This window comes from Toxotes jaculatrix, chromosome 12 (genome assembly GCF_017976425.1).
Source record: "Toxotes jaculatrix isolate fToxJac2 chromosome 12, fToxJac2.pri, whole genome shotgun sequence".
NCBI lineage: Eukaryota > Metazoa > Chordata > Actinopteri > Toxotidae > Toxotes > Toxotes jaculatrix.
The window spans coordinates 11,428,536-11,445,962 of NC_054405.1; the positions used below are offsets into that span (position 1 = coordinate 11,428,536).

A 17,427-nucleotide genomic window follows, 5' to 3' on the forward strand; every position below is an offset into this window, starting at 1 on the left:
AAGGCCACCTTCTGGCCAACATTCACACAATGTTTCACAATTGATGATTCATACCTGAAAATTTTTCTAAATTGTCTTAAACTGTCACCACATTGTTTTTTTTTTTTATCATGTGAGTGAACTTTCCTCTCAAAAATAATCATTGTTTTTTAGTAGTCCAATATTATATGCAAAATGTTTCATTGGGTTAACAAAATTCTGAAAAACCTCAAGAGGGGAAGAGACCCCCCACTATTTGTTGTGCAACATGTAGGAGGGACACTAGTGATTACAAAAAAATAAAATAATAATAATAATAATAATAATAATAATAATAATAATAAAAGTAAAATAAGAAGTTCTCAACCTAAGTCTGAGAGTCTGTGAAACAGATATATGCAAATGAGCTGAACTACTGAAAAGTAAGGTGTGGTCCAGATGTAGGGCAGGTCGCATGTGTCACCACATCTCTCACAGAGCAGCAATCGGTCTGCTTCCCCTGTCTGTACATGGTGATATATTTTAATCACAACTATTGTAATCGTTAAATCTTTCCAGTTAAACACGAATACGTCTGGTTCTTCCCATAAAAGTTTATCTTTCGTGCCTTGTCTTGCAAAAAAAAAAAAAAAAACGCACTTATAGTTATAGCCTTACTTCCGGTAATCTACTTTCGCGTTCAATATTTGTGTCGTTTTTGTGTATGAAAATCTTCTTCAGAGATACAAGGCTGCTTCTAAAAGCACATTTCAGACTGGTGTTTAAACAACAAGAAATCCATGGTAGATTCTTGCTACCGCGGCTTTCATGTTGAAAGTGCTAACCGGAAGTGTCGAATAGGCCCATACAGATCAGATCAAGTACATCCGCCCCATCCATACATTCCTGTGTCTGTGAGTGTGTTTCCCATGGTGGCATCCAGCCACGACTTGTCCAGTCCGTCAGGTCCGCGTTTTGTCTCAAGTTGCTGCACCAGATGTCAGTCCAGTCCACGCCTGCTTCCTGCACAGCTGCACAGATGTAGTAGCGAACAGCTGTTTGGTTTCATAACACACAACATACCTTGAGCAGATTTAGTTCAAAACTCATTTTAAATTTACAAAAACATTTTATGTTTTGTATGTCAAAAGCTGAAAGCCTCTCTCCTGACACCCAGTCATGCTGGGACATCCAATGGGAGGGACTAAAGCGTACATCACCTAAGGGGAATAGTCGAACTAACAACACTCTCTGGAATACGGTGAAAGACGATCTTCATCCTGAATGTATGTTCGTCCTATTCTCTCGCATTGTGGACTATCTGAGTGTGCCGAGCCGTGGCTGCATTTTGAAGTGAGAGTAAGTATGTTTTCAGGCCTAAGTTAGACGCGTTTTATTTTTCACTCGTCTGTGCTGTCGCAGCATTGCCGACTGAGGTTTGTCCAGATGCATATATATCACAACACCGAGGCATTTGTAAGAAATAACATAGATGCTGTTTTTGTGGTGTGTAAACGCCGTCGCCACTTTCGTCAGTTGACATTTACGGCGAAGTTTTATATGCTGAGGTGTAGGGTTTTTGTTTTTTTTGTTTGGAGCGTCGCTGTAGGAAATCAGGGAATGGGTGGAGACGACAAAACTTAAGTTTCAGTATTTCCAGCCTGTGCAGCCAGAGTAACCTTGATATCCTGTGTGTTAAATGCACTTTACAGCCAAGCAATGTTGCCTCGGTGGTGTAATAAAGTGGCTCATATAGATACGGTTGTATGTTTAAGAAAACTTAATCTGGTGGAGCGGTAGCACCACACCACACACCCTTTCCAAACAGCTCCCATCAGCTCCCAAATCAAAGGCGAAAGGTGCGTGTTTCCTCTGTAAAATTACATCTTAAAACAGCTTACAAATAGTGTGAGTCCTGTTTGTATAATGCGTTAAGAAACTAAGAAAAAAAAAAAAAAGTGGTGACACGTTGAGTCGGTCAGAAATATAGTCCATGGTCCTGTTGAGTTGAGTTTGGGGGAAATCCGTAGGCAACCAACGCAGGCAGAAGTTGACTCAACACTTTTTTAGTCATATCGAAATTTATGACAAATATTCACATCCTGTCCTGTGATTGCACATGTCACAGTCACACTGGTGTCCAGTATGTCTTTAAAGGTCCTGTGCACATGTGTTTGTTTTTTTATTTGTGTTCATATGATATTTAATTGGCCATGCTTGTAATTTGTGAAGTTATGAAGGAAGTGAATTTAAGTGAATGCACTTAAATTAATCTATCAGATCATATTTAGACATGTGCGAGGTCAAGTCATGGTGACTTTGAAAGATTGCAGAGAAACCGAAACCTGCTTTGTGATATGGAAACATAATCCCCTATGCAACTAAATTTAAAGAATAACATTACCAAGTACAGTACCAAATTAAAGTCTCAAGTCTGTTACATGTCAAACCCTGAGTACACCTCAGCATCACTGCAGCAAGGTGAGAATTTCAACTGATTTCAATCAGTAAAAAGCTGTTGTCAAGTTGCTCTTTAAATCCCTCTATATGTATGTTTCTGTGTGTGTATTACAGAAACTTTTTAGATATTTTGATGGCATAAGTTTTTCTTTGTGGAAAAATGATGCCATCCAGATGAAAACTGGTGCAGTCTGCGTTGCTGATGTCGATCAGTCTCAGTGTTCCCGTCTTTCTAAATGTCTCCATCTGCATGCATCATCCGGGCGGCTTTTTCTGTTGTTGCAATCACTGAGAATCACTAAAGTCAGACATCGCCGAATCCTACCCATAGGGTCTTCAAGTCTTTCATGGCCTCGTGTTATTAATATTTGATACTGTTGGTACTGTACACCCACAAATATTTATGCTCTCATGACGGCTTGGTGTGTAAGATGTGGCTTTCAGTAATAGCATTCCTATCTGGGCAATTTGACTTGTGTTGTGGAGGTCCCTGAGTGGGTGTGGTGTTGTATTTCATGTACACATGTAGGAAACCTGAGTAAATATTGAAGTTTCATTCAAGCAAGAAAAACAAAACAAGAAAATCTTGTTTTATCTACTGTAATCTTCAAAGGTAAATGCAACATTTTCCCAGATACTGTCGATCTGCTGTGGCCTGTATGAAAAGATTGGTCCCACATTTATATTATTTTGACCAGGGTTTAGATTTCGCAATCAAATCAGTGCAACATAAAAATATAAATACATAGTGGCAAGTATGAGCTAGCTCCTCATCTGACTGTAAAAACCAAACAGAGGAGAATAAAGTCAACAGAGCAAAGAGCTTATTTGGCAAACCGTTGTTTTGCCAACATATTTGTCTCTACAGACAGTTGGAAGTGAATTCAAATAACGGGGTTTAATGTCACGTTACATGGCTGAATGGTCTAAAAAAGACGTTGGTTTATACACAAAGGTGTAGTTTTACCTTATAGCAATTAAAATAGAAGCTGCTGTTTTGTTGCGATCACAGTGACCAATCCAGTAAGGCTCAGGCTTAATGGGAATAAATGAAGTACTTCGTCAGATGATGGAAACTCAAAGGAATGTTGTTCTGCACTAATAATATAATATTAACTCTACTTAAAAAATACATGCACAACAAAACACACAATTGACATTTGTTATGAAGGAAATGACTGAGGTAACAGCTCATTTACAGTACTTAATAGATTTGTGTTAAGTACCAGTAATCATTTTACAGAGTATTGACCCATAACAAACCTATGGAAGTACATTTCAAACCTTTAATATGAGCAGTGTATTAATCAGTTAATCATCTGCTTCCTGAGCTGCTGAACGTTATATCAGCTTAAACTGTCTTCTCCTGTCTCTTACATCTCCTCATTTGTGACTGACGTGGAATTAAAAAGCAAGGCTGATAAAAGATTATGACTTTTACCTCGATTCATCTCCTTAATGCCGTTCATTGCTTGAAATATTTTATGCAGCCAGTGGGATGTGCTGTACGGGGAGGCTTATTTCCAAAGTAATATTGTGTTTTAATAGTTTCTCCCAGTCCAATAAAACAAAGAAAGAAAGAAAGAAAGAAAGAAAGAAAGAAAAGAAAAGAAAAATTTTTAAAAATCATTCTAGGTCACTGTTGATTTTTTCAAACTCATCTGAAAATAGCTCTGAGGAAACTTTAAGAAAGATCCTGCCTTTCTTAAAATCAAACACATTTTTATTGTGCTGAATGATCTTGGAATGACTTATTGTTTTATTGCACATCATCTATCACTTGTCCTTTATTTTTATTGCCACTCCTTAAATATTTAAATGGTGCAGCCTTTGGCTTATACGGTACAGGCTGTGTACCCACTCAGTGTTCAGTATTACCCCTTCTTTTACCTGCTTATTCCTAGCCAGCCACCACACACATGCTCACTCACTCACACACACGCAGTCCCTCCCCTTTTCCTAGTTTCCCAGGAAACACTCAACTATTCAAAGATATCTACCCACACGCTATACAAAAGTGTCCACACACACCCTTTTCTCTTCCTGGTAACCGTGTTCTAGACTTCTCGTATTTCTTAATGCCGATGACCTGATCTACAGGTAAACACCACGAGTTGGCTGCAGTGCATGAAGGCTCTCTGTTTTTGTTTTCTGAACAGTGATACTTGTAACGTCACGTAGTCTGTTGTTGACTGTGCTGTGGAGTTGTACTGAATGCCTCTATCTGTGTGTTTATGATATGTTGCTCTGTTTGAGGATTTAGTTCGCTCAGAGAGCCTGCTTGACTTGTCAGATTATTCCACTAACTCTTCACGCTCTTCAGAAACGTACACTATATCTCCTGACAGAGTTGTGTTATTACATCTGGCTCTTGTATGACAGTGACTGCTAATGCTGGGAGTGCTGGTACTGCATTATTGCTTTGAGTACTGCTGCAGCTGCTGCTGGTCCTAAAACTACTTCTGTGTTACTGCTGCACACTATTGATAATGCAGCTGTCATTACTACTGTTTATAGATAAACTAGCAAAGTGTAAATAGAATTGAAATTCTGATGAAAGTTGTTAACAGCCCACTTAACTATAACTACACTAGCATACAGCAGCATAGACAATTTACTATGCACTATGCATATTATTTTCAATTAGACATTATGAAACTATTATTATTATTATTATTATTATTATACTGCTCCCTGCGAAATATTGCACTTTTGCCTTTACTGCAACACTGAATTACTTTATAGTTTGTTTTTTGAGGTACTGAAATAACGTGAACATAAGGTTTGTGACTTAAAATCTGAATCTGCTTTGGTGTTTTTAAAGAGATTGGTCTCAGTTTCACATTTTTTGATCAGTAGTTTTCTCATTCATGCCGTGTAACTTATGTATGCTTAGTGGAAAGAAGATGCACAGACTCTGGACTGTAAATCTCCCTTTTCTTTTGTCTTTGCACCAGAGCAGCTGCCACTTGCAACAACTGTGCAATGGCCAGTCCTGAGGTTGTGATCGAGCCAGCGGCTCAGAGCTTGACAGTGCAGAACCTGGGCAGAAGGCGCTTCTCGCATGACTTCCACAGTCTGAGTCCAGATGAGTTGGATGGCCTCATGTCCAGCAGTGGTAAGAAAACACATTAAACCTGAAGTATGAGCTGCCCATTGAGAACCTCTGATGACTGTATCAGAAGAATTTCATTAACATGTTCTTATCTTCCAAATCACAGAGGGTCGTCCTTTCCTGGTGGTGCATCATCTTCCTGAAATAAAGGAGAAGGGTGTACCTTACTTAATGCCTGGTGTCCCCATTACATGCAGAGTGGACAACACAGAGAAATACACTACTCGATCAAAGGTACAGTTTTTCCATCCTATATGGAAAATATTTCTTTCTTTTTTGTGGTTGATAAAGGGATACTAGTATTTTCCTTTGTCATTATTGAAGTAAGAATTTGTATAAGAAAATCTAAACTTAAGGAAATTGGTCATTTAAAATTCAGTAAATGCTATTCTGTTATTTTGTTTTCTTCATTTTTTGATTTTCATTGCTTTGTACCATCAAGCTCATATTGTATATTTCAATAATGTCCATCCAGGTCCATGTAGTCACCCTGTACACTGTGTGGCTAACACACGGTAATTTCCACTGGACAGTAAAGAGGAAGTACAAGCACTTCCAGGACCTGCATCGAGACCTTTACAGGCACAGGATAATGGTTAACTTTCTTCCTCTGGGAAGGTCAGTGCACCAATCTGTTTAGCTTAATCATGCAAATCAATCACTTACTCTGAGAGATGTGCAGTCGAAATCTGAGTTATGGGTTGCTTTGAGTTTTTATCAACAGATTTCTAAAGCACTGAGTATTTTGAATATTCAAATTTCTCTCAAAGGTTTGCAAAGGAGAGGCAGCAGCTGAGAGCCATGCCAGAGGAAATGCCCAACCTGCATGGGACTGAACGGACCAGAAGGACCTCTAGCAAAATGGTATCAAACAAACCAGTCAGATAAATATACAAAACAATGTGTCTAGAATTGTGGATGTATTTTATTTAACGAAAGAACACTGGTGTTCTCTGTTCACTCATATAACCCAAAAAACATTTAATTAAATTGAATGAAATTCTCACAGTTTCAGGCAGTCTCACTGAGCCACAAGACTTTGTCACTCTCTCACTGCTGTGTGTCTACTTGCATTTTAGGATGTTATTACCTCCTTTTCTGTTGCAGAAACACCTTGAGGAGTACCTGAATGGTCTACTGGAGAACACACTCTGTAGGAATCATCACAGCATGGTAGTAGCTATGACACACAACCATACATAACTCACATTCAGTGTGGATGTCATGCAGCATGTTTGCATTGTCTCATTGTCTTTTTTTTTTATTTCAGTTGGAATTCCTCTCTGTTGGTGCTCTCTCCTTTGTCACTGATCTCGGACCCAAAGGCTTGTAAGCAAACTTCTTGATAATGTGTGAGTTAGAAGGCAGATTACTAAGTTCATGATAGAGGTTTATTGTGCAACATCTGTCAACTTGTCTCAGGGAGGGGCCCATCTTCAAGAGATCGGGGGGTCACCGGATCCAAGGCCTGAACTGCTTTGGTCATCATCAGTTCTGTTTCCGCTGGTCACGCCGGTGGCTGGTGGTGAAAGACTCCTTCCTGATGTACATGAATCGAGATAACGGCTGCATCAACTTTGTGCTGCTGTTTGACCCAGAGTTCAAAGTGAAAGTAGGCCGTGCGTACACAGACACTAAACATGGAGTCTGCATCGAGAACTTCACTCGGTGAGTCAGCTGTGTATTTGCTTGTATACTCAGGATCACAGTCTAAGTCTGGGGTTATGGGTTGTGATACACAAATTGCCTGTTTTGTTTTTGTTTAGGAGTCTGATCATCAAATGCAGCAGTTATAGACAAACTCACTGGTGGAGTCATGAAATTACCCGGCTGGCAGAATCCTGTGACTTTCTCAAAGTGCAACGCTTCGAGGGGTTTGCTCCACCACGCGAGAACACACTCACTAAATGGTCAGATATGTAGTTTACCTTAGATTTACAACTATCTGTCTCCAGTTTTTGTCTTTATGTGCAAAACTTTGTGGTTTATTGATATTGTTTGAAGGTATGTGAATGGAAGTGGCTACTTTGCGGACCTGGCTGATGCTCTCGAACAAGCCAAGGAGGAAATCTTCATCACAGATTGGTGGTAAGTGTCAGCAAGATCTGGATTAAGTGATGAGGCTTTGTTTTACCAGACAAAAAAAAAATCTATATAAATGTACCATTCAAATATTTTAGCTATGCGTAAATAGAAAGTGTTATATTTATTTTCTCTCAGGCTCAGCCCTGAAGTGTTCCTAAAGAGACCAGCAACTGATAACTACTGGCGCCTTGATGAGATCCTCAAACGCAAAGCAGTAGGGATTCTCTCTGTCTTGTTGTTCTCTTTTTAAGAATTTAAATGATTTTCAAATGTCACATCACCTTGCCTGATTGCTATTTTTTCACATGGTGTCACCTCTCTTTGAACCTTTTCCTTCAGGAACAAGGAGTCAAAGTGTGTGTTCAGCTGTACAAAGAGGTAGGGATGGCACTTGGCATCAATAGTGAGCACAGCAAGAGGACCCTTATGAATATGCACCCAAACATCAAGGTCTGTCACCACTCTGCATAATTTGATACACAGAAACTGGCTGCGCTGTTCCCAGAGGCCTCAGTTTGTGTTCTAACCTCAATTTTACCCCTTCAGGTCATGCGACACCCCGACCACGTGTCGGCTCTGACGTTTCTGTGGGCTCACCATGAAAAGATGGTGGCCATTGACCAAACAGTAGCCTTTGTTGGAGGGTTAGACCTGGCTTTTGGGAGGTGGGATGACAGTCAGTACCGGCTAACTGACCTGGGTTTGACAGAGACGTCCATCAGTGTGACTGAGGAGGAACCAAAGGGAGATACGGGAGTAAGAATGTATTGTTTTTTTTTAGCTTGTTGATTGCCACTAATCAAGATCATCATGAATATGTTTACATTAGTTCATGAACCAGTGTGCTTTCATACTACCTCCAGATGCTAACAGATGTTTCTATTAACCAGGACAATGGTGTGGCTGATGGTCCAAAACCATCTGAACCAGATAAGCAAGCAGAGCAGGACCCTGTTGGTCTCACTGGCAACACCAGACTGTGGCTTGGCAAAGACTACAGCAACTTCATCAGGAAAGACTGGGTCCAGTTGGACAGACCGTTTGAAGGTTCTTTACCTAATCTCCTTCAGTATCACACACACACACACATGCCATCACACTGAGAGTCTCAGAACAGGGAAATTAAAGGAATCATTTTTTAAAATTAAATTTTAATTAATTAATTATTTTTTCAGATAACATCGACCGTACTCAAGTTCCTCGTATGCCGTGGCGCGATCTGTCTGCAGCTATCCATGGCCGGGCTGCCAGGGATGTAGCCCGTCACTTCATCCAGCGCTGGAATTTCAGCAAGGTCAGATTCAGAGAAAAGTTCTGCCTTTTTAAAGCTATCTGGGCTTTTATTGTCATAGTTTTCACCTGAATATCTAAAGGTTAGCATAATATTGTAAACATCATCATCATTAGTGCTCTGCTGGAATCAGCTTTTCAAATTAGTCTTCTTAAGACCTCTGTCGGAAACATGACTAACAGGAAGAGCAAAACTCTGGCTTCCATTCATTTGTTTTGTCTCCTCTAGATCTTCAAAAACAAGTACAAGGACGACTTCTACCCTTACCTTCTTCCCAAGTCTCAGTGTACTGCTGACTCACTCTCATTCACTGTGCCTGGGTCTAAGAAAGCCAAAGTGCAGGTATTTATACTCACACATTCACCATAAATGGAGTCAGTATCTGTACAACACCTGTGCAAAATGTTTTGTGGGATTTCATCAGGAAAACAGAGAAAATGAGCGAATCAGAATCATGAATCACGAATCTGTAACATGACTCTTACGTTTATGCTGGATAATTTGAATACGATCTAAGAACAAAACAGGGTACCTTATCAACTGCTGTATCTCAGTTTTAAAATGTTGATTAATTCATTAACAAATGCACAAAATAGACCATCAATAAATACAAATAAGGGTCGGTGTGTAGCAGTACAAAAGAAGCACCGGCTCTCTGGACTTGTCAAGCTGCCAGGTTCAGTTATCTGGGTAATGCAGTACTTTTCAGCCTTCATTCTCTTATACAAATACTGTTCCAACGACACGTTAGTGTTCCAAATAAATCAGGCTTTCTTTCTGTTCACCATGGGTGGCATTTCTATCACAGAACAGTAGCCAATTTTTTTAAAAAGTTAAAAAAAGGATTGAAGAAAACATCAGAGAGACGCTTCACACTAAAAACAAGCCAGAAACCAGAGCAGCCTGCACAGAAAATCAACACAGAAAACTACCTATTTGTCATAAATAATGCACATGCAGGAGAGATACTTTTTTGTCACTCTAGCGTCTTGTCGCACTGGGATCTTTAAAGAGGCCATTCATCAGGACAGCATCTGGGTTGGAAACCTTGAACTCTCATTTGTCACAAAGCCACAGAAAGCACAATGAATTCACACATTTTGCCTTTGTAAAAGAAACCATGCTTCTGATCATCTCCATATTGATATAGAGAAATTAGAGAAATGACTGCAGTTACTGTAAACAAACAAGACCATTGCCTAGGAGCTTGAAGGCCCCTACTGGCTTCTCCTTTGTATTTTGCATTATGTGACACCAAGTCAGATCTAGCAGGAAATGAGACGGATTTATTTACAGTACAACAAAGAGACACTGTTCTGGCTTTGGAAATACAGCTAAAGTATTCAGAGTTTTTTTTGCAGTGGCAGTTGGTGGAACAAGAGTAAAGCCTGTGGATCGAAATCACTTCCAACATGTTTATCCTGTTCAGTAAAGCCAGAAAAAACAAATGTACTGCCAAGGACTGGGAGGGACGACAAGTGGAAGCAACATACTTGTGACAGGCTTCATGGGAGTTGTGGTTCAGATTATGAGACACACCAGCATTAGCAACTCAACAAGGCATGAGACTGAAGCTGTCATTTTCTGTTCAGCTTTAATATCAAAATAATGCTAAAGATGCTGCATGTAGCAAACATGCATTAGTGTTTGTCCACTAGAGGACAGAGTAATTGCAAAACAAGCGGACAAACACAAAAGTTATAGCTAATAAAGCTGTTTGCAAATATTGAAAGTAAAATAGTGTATATCACATGTAAGAAACATTTTAGTCTTTTCTTAGTATCAGAACAAATTATTGTCCCAGCAACATATCCTATGGTCTTGAAGTGTTCAGTTAGTGTTTGGTAATAGCTCCTGTTGTCTATATTTTCTTATTGTATTGAGGGTAGTGTCCTGTAACCCTAAACCTTGCTTCTACGCCTTAGCTTTCCGATCAGGTTCTGTTGCTCCCTTGTTCAGGTTTCAGGGGCAGTGTGTTAGATCTGCAACAGGTTTGCTCCTTTGTTGTGTGACTGTTTTGTTTGAGCTGTATTTCCCGAAACTAACCATCTTTGTAAATTGAGTAGATATTAATGAAAAGAGCAAGGTCAATACATCACAAACTTAAATGACTACAAATATGAATGCAGCAGTTTCAGTTTTTAATGTACACTTTGTTACAAGTGTAGAAAATAGACTTAAGCTTATTTTCCGTACACCAACACTGATGTTTACATATATTTGGAAACACCAAGTTAAGACAAAGAATACTTGTGTAATGGAGTGATAGTAGTGTTAGGGAAAAAACAATGGTGGCAGAAGTTAGTGTAGTAACAGCAAAAATGTGAGATCTTTCCTCTGAAATGTGCTGAAAAATATTCTGTACACAATGCATCCAATCAGCGTTTTAGTTTTTACGTGTCATTTTCTCAGGTGTTGCGCTCTGCCGATCGATGGTCAGCCGGAACCTGTGAGAACTCGATTCTGAAGGCCTACATCCACACCATCGAGAACAGCGAGCACTACATCTACATCGAGGTAATGCAGGGGTGCCCTATCTGTTTATCTGTTTTAGTATGAAACTACAGAATATTTCAAAGATGTAGTGCATTTCCTGTTTTTTCATGTGGTTACATACCTTTTGACACATTAATTTCACATCACTGAGAGATTCTGTGGCCAGTGTGTGCCCAATTGTGAGGTTTCGTGAGTCTGAATGCAGTCATAGCTCGCTTCTTTCCTTGCCAGCTACCTACCTGTTTTCAGCCCTCACCTCATACTAAGCCACCATCTGTCTTCTCTCTGCCCTTAGAACCAGTTCTTCATCAGCTGTTCCGATGGGAAGATCGTCTATAACGAGATTGGTGATGCAATTGTGAATCGAATCCTGCGTGCACACAGGTCTGTTGGGGTGTACTGGCCAGATTTATGTGGCACTTAATTTTTTTTAATACACACATTCTTGAACCTTGGAGTTACAAAGCAGCTTTTCATGAAATCTGTGTTCAGCGTGGATTAAGACATGTTAAACCAAGCGTAGCAAAGCGTGCATTTCACCATTCACTCATAGACAAACAAATTTGAAAAAGTCAAACAGATCCTGAAATAGTGCAGAAATATGAGTGAAATGAACACATGTTATTACATAGTATACTTGTATACCATGTATATGTTAACACTGTGTCTTGCTGCAGAGAGCAAAAGAAGTACAGAGTGTTTGTGGTGATTCCTCTGCTTCCTGGATTCGAGGGAGACATCAATGCAGGCGGTGGAAATGCCATCCAAGCTATTCTGCACTTCACTTACAGGTGAGAGCTTTTTCCTCCCATTATCATCCTGCACTCAGCCCACAAACCAGAACAAGCACTCTAACTGGAAAACACAACCTCTGAACTTTCATTTGACTCATTCATTTGAGACGTTTCCAATCATGTAGAGCTGCAGCTGATATGAATTTATCTTCTTTGTGGTAAAATGATGTGGATTACAGGTTCCATGTCCTCAAGGTCTTTTCAAAACTGTGTCTCTAAAACAAAAACTATTATAACAGGACTGTTTTATTTGTGTTAGTTTTAACTAGGCGTTCCTAATAAACTGTCAACTTATTGTACTCTGCAAATCTAAAGGCAAGTCTAGTCAGCCTGTTGTTATTGATGGAATACATTATGGCAGGCCTCCTTTTTTGCATTCATCCATTAATTTCCAAGTCTGCTGTGAATGTGAATCATTGTTGTATTTTATGTTATGATTTATTATTATTTTATAGCCCTATTTTGTGTTAATAAATTTTATTCCATTTTCATGTCCTAGGACCATGTGCCGAGGGGAACAGTCCATCCTGTCAAGGCTTAGTGAAGGTTTTCTGTCACTTATCTGTTGTCATTTAAATTCAAAAATCCACCTACCATCACTAGATACCACCTGTTTCCTCTCTAACATGGGTCTCTTTCTTTCTTCCCATGTTGCTCCTTTAAACTGAAGGGACTGGTACTAGGTATCTGCCCACCAGTCTCTATTTTCCTCCTTGCCTTGTTCATCTTCTTTTAACATCCACTTTAACCATCCATATGTCTATGTGAGTTTATGTTTTTTAATAAATCTTCACTGTATTTTTATATTTCTCTCTTGTGAATAATGTCACTCTGGGTTTGCTCCCCAGTTGAAGACCAGTGGACCGAGTACATCACATTCTGTGGCCTGAGAACACATTCCCAGCTCTCCCAGTCGCTTGTCACGGAGCTCATCTATGTCCACAGCAAGACTCTCATTGCTGATGACCGCTGCTATATCATTGGTGAGTCACCACCAGCTCAGACTCTTTCAAAGACAGATTTTCATTTTGACCTTGAGTCATAACTGAGCTGTGTTTTAATGTATTTGTGGCTTTTAATGTAGCTATGAATCTGTGGTGTAAGTGAATCAATACATTTTAGCTTGAGTTTCACAGCACCCCGGCAGTTATAACCTTGGTAAAGTAAAAATATTCAAGTGAGCAAATATATGGACATTTATTTATAAGGAGGAATAATTAGGAGGATTATAGTTGGGATGAATAATTGTAATGGAAGTGTAAGCTCCTTAAGTAGAGCGAACTACAACATAGTGGCCAGGGGAGGATCAGGATCAAGTAATGAAAGACAATGTACAGTATCTTTATTAAAAAAGCTGCACAAATAGTAAGGATCTTATTTTGAGATTAATTTAATTAAGCCTTAAAGTTATAATCCTTAAGATTTTCATAAAACCAGATCCCCATTTTATACACTAAATGTCTTGAGCAATAGTCATTCAGTTTGTCTATGTTCTGTAATTTTACCTCGCCGTAGTTTCACATTCACACTGACATGCATCATGAGTGTGACAGTAGTCACATGCATGTAATCCAGCGTTACTGTTTGTAATTTTATCTCTAACTTAATGTGTCAAATACTGGTTTGAGAAGAATGATGCCCCTGAAAGGACAGATTGTAAGTGCTTTTATACTCCCCTTGTGTTCCAGGATCAGCCAACATCAACGACCGCAGCATGCTGGGCAGCAGAGATAGTGAGCTGGCAGTGTTTGTGGAAGATGAAGAGAGGGTCTCATCCATCATGGGAGGGGAAGAGTACCAGGCAGGACCCCTCACACTTGCTCTGCGCAAAGAGTGTTTCAGGTCAGTACAAACTATATAACTACTGAAATGACATCCTGTATTTATGACCATGAACAGTGACTATCTCTGCACTAGATATGACTGAGCTTTAAAGGGAGCACATTACCTTGAATGCACTGTGCTTTCTGAACTTGTGGCTGCTTTTTCTTTTCCTCTCCAGTGTTCTTGTTGGAGCTTCTTCAGACCCCAGTATCAATGTTGATGATCCAATCAGTGACGAGTTCTTCTTCTTGGTGTGGAATGCGTGTGCTAAACTGAATGCCACCATTTATGACAAGGTATAAATTAAACCAAAGATCGTGTATCATAAGTCATGATCTTAGGTCCTTTTTAATTGATGACAGTGTAGTTTCAGTTTTCTTACCTCTCCTTTGTCCTGCGATGATACAGGTCTTCAAATGCCTGCCCCACAACACTGTCCACAACACACGAGAGCTGAAGGAGTACACCAGCAAGGAATGCCTCTGCAACACAGACCCCGAGCAGGCCAAAGAGGAGCTGAAGGCTGTCCGAGGGTTGCTGGTCCACTTCCCCCTGAAGTTCCTGTGTGAGGAGAACCTTCTGCCTCCACTGAGCACTAAAGAGGGCATGGCTCCTATAGAGGTGTGGACATAACCACAACTCAGCCCAGTTCATAACCACTACATAACAGTTAAAGGGCTGCTGTACGACATGCTCCTCCTTGTAGTTTCAGCTCAGCTAATGTTTAGCACAATACGTGAAAGTAGTTATGACACTAGTGAGGAAAAGACACCACCTTAACACCTTAGAACAATGTATTTGTTAATCACTGTTGTTTTTTATATTGTGTTTTTGACTGACGATGGACTAATCTGAACATAACCACTGAAATGATGGTTGGATGATTGATAATCTCTTAGAGCTGTTTATTAACCTTTGCAGACCAGTTTGTTCATGATGGCAGCATCTGCTTCATAACTTCTTCAGTGCAAGCTGAACTGCAGGGCTAGCAGTGGTGCAAAACACACATAAATGAATGTATGAGTCAGGAGAGGATTGCAAGGTTGTATTAGAAATAAGCATCTCACATGATCTAGGAACATAGTGTACATTTATTGGTGCAAGGTTTTTGGGTGGGTGGGTGGCTGGCTCTTCTCTCTCTCTCTCTCTCTCTCTCTCTCTCTCTCTCTCTCTCTCTCTCTCTCTCTCTCATTCTCACTCTCTTCCTCTGAGGCTTCACCTCTCACTGCAGTGCCAGCAAATCTGTCAGAACATTTGTGGTTGTTATGGTGACGGATATAAAGAGATGACTGGATTGGAGCTGAAATAAAGACAGGATAGGGCAGAAAAGGGAGAGCACTGATAAGAGGGGTAACTTGCTAAATCAGGATGTTGTACCGGAAAATAGAAGGTAATATGTTGAAAGAGGATCAACAATATCTATGGAAGCATTTAATATTCTTTGGAGATGACATGATCAGGTGGAAGAGCTGAGAGAAGGAAAAGAAAGGAGGACAAGATAATTAAAGGGTGCTAGGTTGACTTACTGTTAATTGTCACGTTTTTTAAGAGTCACCATGACAACCAAGTGAATTATTATTTCACCGTGTTGTCAGCAGTCCAGAACAGAACATTCCACTATCCACTCAGATTTGAGAAAGCTGTGTAAAGCAGAGACATGTATTGTTTGACCACTGCATTTCTCAGATATTTCCATGTGAGCAATGTTGTGTTCAGGTGTCTTGCATGTCTGTCCAATATTAATTTGCTCAGAATATACATTTGTTCAGGTGTATTACATTTAGCCATAAACACTGTAGGTGAGTAGTGACGTAGTGTGGTTTTCATTCATGGTGCAGTTCCCAGGGTTAGAGCAGTATCAAGTCATATACGCAATATTAAGCTGCAAAAAAATTTATGTTTTTTTTTTTAAATGTAAAATCATGTGTGTTGTTCTCTTGAAACCTGTTAATTTCTTTTACTGAGCCATGAGGAATTGAGCAGCATTTTTTGAGCAATCAGGAAAAGTCTTTACTCTGGATATGTATGTGGACATGGATGTGCTGCTCCTTTGAAATATTTCATTGACTGATTGGGAAATGTAATAATTCAACAGAACATACAGTAGATACTGCCTTCCTCACATAGAAAAACAGGACTGCAATAACAAAATGTAGTAAGCTTGTTTCATCAGTTTTAAGACATGGGTGATAGAAAAGGAGTTTGACCAAGATGAGGGGAAAAAACCTGAGACAGAAGGCCAGGCCAAAACATTTTTACCTGTTTGGAGGTTTCTCACATGGTACACAAATTGGTTTTGTCGGTGCTTCTGTAGAGCACCTGTGCCCCATATGTGTTTTTAGAAAACAGTCAACAGAAGGATAAACAATAGAATGTGAAGCTTGTGAATGGAAATTTATGTTACATATTTTTAGCCTTTCTGAGGTGTCACTGTCAAACTTTCTAATACATGATCCCTGAATTTTAAAGAGATCTCTGTTTTTACTGATGATATGGAGTGATGGATTTGTTGTGGATGACATTACCCGAATCTAAGTGATAATCCAAAAAAGTGTAAACTTGTTGAACCTATGATAGAGCTAGTGAAATTGTACACACTGCTTCATAAGTTCTCAAGACATGCCCTAAGGCTCAGCTACATGACCTAGGTGGTTTCAGTGCAGACTTGTCTGTGAATGTGACACCTGACACATGTCCCACATGAACGCCACCTCGCTCTACACAAAGCACCTTTCACAGAAGAGCCAGTAAAACCATCTGTGTTTAGAGATGGGGCATTGCTGGCTTCACAATTCCACCTTTACTTTGAAAGATGTTAAAAAGTTACTAATGAGTCCTTTCACGCTGGATCCCACCATATTTTCCTAGCCTCTCTTATAAAGCACAAAATAGTTGCCTTGAGTGGTATAAATGTCTATGATACACTGCGAAGTGGCCTTATACTATTTCTATCATGAATTTTATTTTTTTATTTTATTTTTATTTGACCACTAGCCAGCATTACCAATATATTTTATGAATATTTTACTCATAGAAACTTGTGTTTTTTACTTATGCCTATCATACCTAACAGTTACCATGTGAAAACCTTTGTGTATGCATTTCTATAGATCTACATTGTTACCTTGCATGTATAGGTTACTAACACTCAGGGATAGAGAGGTAATATAAATATTCTTACTCAGTTGCTTAAATACATTTATGAGCAATTTGTACTTCAAGATATATTGCTTTCGTCATTTCCTCAATAAAGTTTTATAGAATTTCAAAGTGAATGTCTTCTTATACTACTAATTTAAATGTTTGTCAGGCAAAAATAATTATTCAAATAAAAATGGCAAACATTCACAGTGTTCCTAAGACCTATACAATAGACCACTTTTTAGATGTGTTGATCAAAAACT

General features: G+C 39.4%; 1 protein-coding gene across 2 annotated transcripts; it reads left to right on the forward strand.

The window, feature by feature from the left end:
- Positions 1–1,057: 1,057 nt before the first annotated feature.
- pld2 (phospholipase D2) lies at positions 1,058–16,512 on the forward strand. 2 transcript variants are annotated; one of them, XM_041051460.1, is made up of 24 exons: positions 1,058–1,317; positions 5,376–5,536; positions 5,640–5,767; positions 6,009–6,151; positions 6,304–6,397; positions 6,641–6,706; positions 6,804–6,862; positions 6,956–7,201; positions 7,300–7,443; positions 7,538–7,621; positions 7,754–7,832; positions 7,958–8,068; positions 8,165–8,374; positions 8,509–8,665; positions 8,794–8,912; positions 9,138–9,251; positions 11,322–11,426; positions 11,701–11,789; positions 12,083–12,196; positions 12,699–12,745; positions 13,048–13,182; positions 13,888–14,041; positions 14,202–14,319; positions 14,432–16,512. In XM_041051460.1, the coding sequence occupies exons 2-24, from the start codon at positions 5,404–5,406 to the stop codon at positions 14,654–14,656; spliced, it is 2,874 nt and encodes a 957-aa protein (XP_040907394.1). In that variant the 5' UTR covers positions 1,058–1,317; positions 5,376–5,403; the 3' UTR covers positions 14,657–16,512. The 2 variants fall into 2 exon arrangements, with proteins under 2 accessions (XP_040907394.1, XP_040907393.1); XM_041051459.1 differs by having other exon boundaries at positions 5,381–5,536.
- The last annotated feature ends 915 nt before the right edge of the window (positions 16,513–17,427 follow it).

Coding starts and splice junctions, on each gene's coding strand:
- pld2 (XM_041051460.1), top strand. CDS start 5,404: ATGGCCAGTCCTGAGGTTGTGATCGAGCCAGCGGCTCAGAGCTTGACA. Junction 5,768..6,008: donor AATACACTACTCGATCAAAG/GTACAGTTTTTC, acceptor ATGTCCATCCAG/GTCCATGTAGTCACCCTGTA. Junction 12,746..13,047: donor CCTGTCAAGGCTTAGTGAAG/GTTTTCTGTCAC, acceptor TTTGCTCCCCAG/TTGAAGACCAGTGGACCGAG.